The 6,168-nt window shown below is 35.6% G+C and overlaps 1 protein-coding gene across 4 annotated transcripts in view; it reads right to left on the bottom strand.

Moving 5' to 3' along the window:
- Positions 1–1,102: 1,102 nt before the first annotated feature.
- Positions 1,103–6,168, bottom strand: part of TASL (TLR adaptor interacting with endolysosomal SLC15A4) — a 31,053-nt gene continuing 25,987 nt past the window's right edge. For 2 of the 4 annotated variants that reach the window (XM_072615224.1, XM_072615226.1), the window contains one exon: positions 1,103–3,308. In XM_072615224.1, the coding sequence (XP_072471325.1) occupies positions 2,391–3,293 (903 nt within the window). In that variant the 5' untranslated portion in view covers positions 3,294–3,308 and the 3' untranslated portion in view covers positions 1,103–2,390. The remainder of the gene's footprint in view (positions 3,309–6,168) is intronic. The other 2 variants (XM_072615225.1, XM_072615227.1) reach the window with 1 other exon arrangement.

Here is a 6,168-nt window from a genome sequence, read left to right as displayed (position 1 = left end):
ACAACCACACGTTACTATTGCCACCCTGCTGCAGTCACAAACGCTGTTTTGTTCCAGGAGGGCTAAGGAGCTGGGGGGACGGAATAATTTGAGTTTAAAAAAATGACATGGGGGGGCAGGGGATAAGCAAAGAGGGGATGTCCCTGAAACCTTTAAGCATGCAGAGTATCTTGTAAATTTTATTATAACCATATGACTCTTACCTGAGAACTTCTCATGGTGACCAAATAGTAGGGGCGTTATCTCCACATACCCCTGGTCCATTAGGAGACTCCTTGTTTTGCTAAGGATTTCAATGTCTTATCCCTTTTGATTCTGTAATCCTTTATTTACAGCGTCCTGAGGCCATGGCAGGGGCATCAGGGGCTGTCCAAGCAACTTCCTCCATTCTTGATCCCTTCAGCCACCCACATACAGCTCAGCTTTGGCCACAGGATTCTTAAAGAGGTGAAAGAGTCAAAACTTTCTTCTTAAGTTACTTGCCACTTGAAATGACATGCCTCAGAAGTCCCTGAGGTAAACATGACTTCCTAACGATAGTTCAGAATTTGAGCCAGGTTGCCTTGGACCAACCAGGGTGCCAAGAAAATCATATAGACGCCTGAGTATCTTTTATAGCTTTCTCTTCACTTTCTTGAAGTAGCCTTGATATGTATTCCCCTGAGCTTAAGACAAGACCATTTGATACTATGACTGCCAGGTCACCAGGCACAACTTCGTGGCTTCTGTTAGGGAAGCATAATTTTAAGTAAATTTTGTTCAACATTACAATTTCTTCATATAGCTGTCAGGTGATGTGACAGTCATGCTTTAGATTTTTTACATAACTTATAAATATTTCTGTCATAAAAAGAGCTAACCTTAAAGTTTTCTAAATAAAAGTAATTCTGATACTTTATATCTAAGAAATCTGATGCCTCGACATCCTTATCTACCCTGACTGTTTTCTGGTACACTCCAAAATAAACCACAGCTCTTGCAAAGCTCTCATTGAAAGGGAAAGTGGTGTGTGTAAAACAAATGCTTCTCACATGATTTTCTAACATATGATGTCACGAAAAGTGTTAGTAAAATGCACAAAATCAACATTGTGACACAAGGAAAAGTTGCAGATATGCCATATTTAATATTTCAGACACAGACTTAAAATCAAACATTATTGTCATTATACAAAATTGTATGTTTGTTAAAAAAAATTAGCAATTACATATTACAGGGTCAGGCTTAAACCAGCAAGGGTATCACTTAATTTTAAAATATATAACTTTACAAAGAAAAGTGTTTTGACAAATCTATTCTTGGTTCCGGCAGGATGTGTGTGCATGTATGTGAGCACTAAAGGTTTTAAGGGGTACAAAAATGAGAAACAGAACCACTTACATTCTTTAAATAAAAGCATAATATCCCCAAGGAAATTTAGTACCTGGAAAATGTGCAGGATCTGGAGTCAAAGGGCCAGGGTTTGAATTCAAACACTGGCATCGTGTGTAAACTCTGTTACCTGTGTGACCCTTAGGCAAGTCTTTGAACCTGGAGAGGGTTCAATATGAGAGCAATAGACCAGATGACTTCTGGGTACTATTTCAGCTCTAAATCTGCTTATCCAGTCAAGTTGAAGTTGCAGATTGTTACAGTGTCTTTCACTTTAATCTTTTTCTTTTTCAGAGACTTACAGATGTGGAAACATGACTTACATACTTGTGCCAAAGTAATTATGCATATGTAGAAAAAAAAACATAGAAATTTCCCTTCATTTAAAAAATATGTTCTAGATGACTGGTCCTGTAAGTGATTTTCTGATAAAATAAGAGAAAAAACTGCAAGCGCAAATATAAATATACCCATTCTAATAATTTGGAAAATTTGAACCTGCCTAGGAGTGCTTTTTTTCTTTTCTTTTCTTTCTTTTTCCTTTTTTTCCCTTTCTCGTTGTTGCAATAAATATAGTGTTGACCTGCTCCCTTACTAGAAGTTTTCAATACTTGTCTACACTTCCCAAAGCCCTCTCTTACAGTCTTTCCCACCAGAAAATCTTCCTAGGCAACATACAAACATAATCCTTTCACTTGGAAACTGCGAACACTTTTCCCTGCCTTGGATGGTTATTTTCTTTCCCTTGAAATAGTATATAAGCTTGACGTTTATTTTCTCTTTCAGTCAGTTGTTTTTATCTTGCTTTGTTGCTGTCATGCTCTTTCCAAAAGTTCTTTAAGCTTTCATTCTTTCATTTTACTGTCATCCTTTTTGCCTTTCATTTGACATCTCTGAGACACATTATACATCCATGATTTGAACCTTACCCTCCTACTGCCTGTTTTCTTCCTTCAGAAAAAAAAAATTAAATAGAATACAGCTTTGAGTTTGACTGTAAGAGGAATCAAGATCTTTTTTCATGAACTCACATTGCTATACTGGGAAATATGCAGACTAGGAGTGCTGATTTCAGTAGAGACTAGCCGTAAGAGACAGTTGATAACCATATCCTTGGCCTTCACAGCCTCTAAGTTTTTCTCCCGAGATATCTGTAGGCTGATTTGGTCCACACTTGTCATGATGAGCTCTGAGCCCATAATCTGAACAGGAGAACTGTCATGGAGTACAGTGTCCATGAAATACTGTTTATACAACTCCATTACCTTCTGCTCCAAATATTCATTCAGCATGGTATTGGAAAGAGGCTTCTGAAGCGGTATAATACTTTTGTCCTTGATGCTGGTTATTCTCCAGTAAGATGAGTGTCTTTGAAGGGGTTTACAGGACAAATCAATCAATTGAGTTGAAATAGATTCCTCCATAGGCAAAGGAATTTCTGACGATTTCAAGAGTGGGCCAAATTCAAAACTGCTCTCCAAGGTAGAATCTGTTGCAGCTAAGCTGATGGCCATGACTTGGCCCCCAGCAATGTGTAAATCATTATAATTCTTGCAGATACTTTTGCAGGAAGGAGGAACCAAATAGGTTTCTCTGCTCACATTGGAGTCTCTACAGTCTTCTACCCCAGTGGAAGTTTGCCATTCAAAGAGAGGATTATGACTTGATTCCAGCACTGTCATTTTTTGTTTCCTGCTTTTCTGGCTTTTTCTTGAATGGATTGAAGAAATACAATTTCCAGGAGGCTTGCATCTCCAATGAAGACTTTTGTCTTGGGCTTGATCGGCAGATGAACACGGGATACTAGTGTTAGAGTTCATCTCCATTGTCTTTTCCTCAACAACCTGTTCATCACTAGGAGTGGAAGTGAGGTGGTTGTCAGACCAGTAGGCAATACCAAGGAGATATGCTTCACAAAGCATTCCTAGAAAGAGCTGCTAAAAAAAATTAAGCAAAAAATTGGTGAGCATTCAGACTCTATAGTTAGTATATCAGAAAAGCAATAGTAATAAAAAGGTGATTATCCTTTAAATAAATTTAAATCATTGTAGCTTGATGGGTACAGAACTATTCTCAGAACAAGAACTACCTAGGTTCAGATCCTACCTCTGACACACACTTGCTGTGTTTCTTGGGACAAAACATCTCAGTGCTTTAGGTAACAATTAAATTGTAGAGAATGTGCCAGTCTCAAATGGTGGAGGAAATTCTTTACTGGACATCCCCTACATCAATGAAATCACTGGTCCAGTCCTTATCCTAAGCTGTGATATATTTACTTGAACTTATCAAAACATTTCTCAAAAGTAAATTTTTGTCTACAATACCTAATCTAAGAAAATGCTTATGTAGGAGATTCTGAAGACAATGATAAAGAAATCTGGGCTTTATTATTGCTTTAGAACATAAGCATATTTTCTTCTCAATGAATGGAGAATGGGCAGGAGGGAAGCAAAAATTTGCAACTCAAAATTTTAAAAATGAATGTTAAACGTTTTACATATAATTGGAAAATATTTATTGAAATAAATAAAATCATATTTTTTAAAAAGAACATATGCATGAAGAAAGAAATCCAAATTATTTATAGTCATTTGAAAAAATGCTGTAAATCACTAATATTTCTTTTAAAAAATGCAAATTAAAGCAACTCTGAGATTCCGATCCATCAGATTGGAAAGGTTGACAACAAAGGGAAATATTGGAGAGCAGAAAAACAGGCACATTGTTGTGAACTGGTCCAGTCATTTGGGGACCATTTTAGAATTATGCCCTTTGACCCTTCTATACTACTCTTATCTTAGTTCATCACCCCAAAGGGATTAAAGAAAGAGGAAAATATTTTATGCATACAAAAGTATTTATAATGTTTCTTTTTGTAATAGCAAAGAACTGGAAACTAAGGGAGCACCCAATGCCTGGGGAATGGTTGAACAAATTATGGCACATAGATATAATGCAATATTATTATACTGTAAAAAGTGAAGAAAAAGACAGTTTTAAAGAGACCTGGGAAGACCTTCAAGAGATGATGCAGAATGAAGTGAGTTGAACTAGAAAACATTTTATACTATAATAATCCCATTGTAAAAATGAACAATTTTTGGAAGATTTAATAACTCCAATTAGCACAATGATCAAACATAATTTTAGAGGACTAATGATAAAGAATGTTACCCAACACTTGACAGAGAGGTAATGGATTAATACGTAGAAAAAGTCATATATTTTGGACATGACCAGCATGGAAATTTGTCTTACTTGACTATGCTTATTTTTTAGGAATGTTGTTTTTTTCAGTTGGTGGTTGGAAGGGGAGTCAGGGAGAAAAAAAGGAGATACTTGATAATTTTTAAAATAAATTTTAAAAATTAAATTAAAGAGAAAATATTATTACTTAAAATTAAAATAAAATGAAATAAATACAAGACATTTTGGAACCACCTAATAGGAATGAGTAGGCATTACCTTATACATGAGTCTAGACATGAGGTATTTTAGGACCTTTTTGGAAGTAGCAGTAGAAATTAAAAGGAAGCCATTACTAAAAAAAAAGTCTTATAGGACTTCTGATTGCAGTCACTCTTTTCTCCTCAAATTAACATTTATACACTTATGTTTTTGTATCTTTCCAACAGACTCTAAGCTCAATGAGGGTAAGGAAGGTTTTCATCTTTGTCTTTATATCCCCAGTATCCTTATACTTGCTGGCCACACAATAAGAACTTTTAAAATGTTCATTGGAATGAAATGGATTAGACATAAGGAGAGCAAGAGAAGAGTCAAATATGACTCATTTTCAGAGAGGCAACTGTGTGTGTAATGAAAGGAACACCAATTTTTGTTCTAAAGGACCCACATTTTATTCCTTACTTTGCTGTTTACTACTTATGTGACTGTATGATAATAGCTCACATTTACCCAGTGCTTTAATTTATAAAACATTTTTCCAGCAATAATCCAACAACAGGTAATGCAATTATTATTAATTCCAGTATTATAGATGTGGCAAGTGAGGTTCAGGGAGACTAGCCTAGAGTCACATATGGATGGGGGTATCAAAGCCCATAATCAAAGCCAAAGCTCCTGACTGATAGCATACAGTCTTGCCAAGTCATTTAATCTTTCAGGACCTGAGTGCACACTTCTGTAGGGTGAAAGAATTAGGCTAGATGGCATCTACGGTATCCCTTCTATCTCTAAATTACGGATTCTTACCCTAGGGTTCATGAAACTTAATTTTAAAAATACTTTGATACAGCTCCTGAAAGGACCCCAAAAGGAAAATTCCAAGGAATATTGTAGTCAAATTCTAGAGTTCCCAGGTCAAGGAGAAAATATTATAAGCAGTCAGAAAGAAACAACTCAAGTATTGTGGAAATACAACCAGGATTTAGCAGCTTCTACACTAAGGGATCAAAGGGCTTAAAATATGATATCTAGAGGTCAAAGGAGATAGGAATAAAACCAAGAATCATCTACCCAGAAAAACTGAGTATAATACTTCAGGGGGAAAAATGGAATTTCAATGAAATAGAGGACTTCCAAGCATTCTTGTTGAAAAGACCAGAGCTAAATAGAAAATTTGACTTTCAAATATGAGAATCAAGAGAAACATGAAAAGGTAGACAGGAAAGAGAAATCATAAAGGACTTATTAAAGTTGAACTGTTTATATTCCTACATGGAAAGATAATATTTGTAACTCATGAGACCTTTTTCAGTATTAGAGTAGTTAGAGGATATATATATGTATATATGTATGTATGTATACATATGTAGGTATGTATGGATGTGC

The sequence above is a fragment of the Notamacropus eugenii genome, chromosome 5 (genome assembly GCF_028372415.1).
Source record: "Notamacropus eugenii isolate mMacEug1 chromosome 5, mMacEug1.pri_v2, whole genome shotgun sequence".
In the NCBI taxonomy this organism is placed as follows: domain Eukaryota; kingdom Metazoa; phylum Chordata; class Mammalia; order Diprotodontia; family Macropodidae; genus Notamacropus; species Notamacropus eugenii.
The sequence above is the reverse complement of the archived record's forward strand: the minus strand, read 5'-3'. Positions and strand labels throughout refer to the sequence as shown.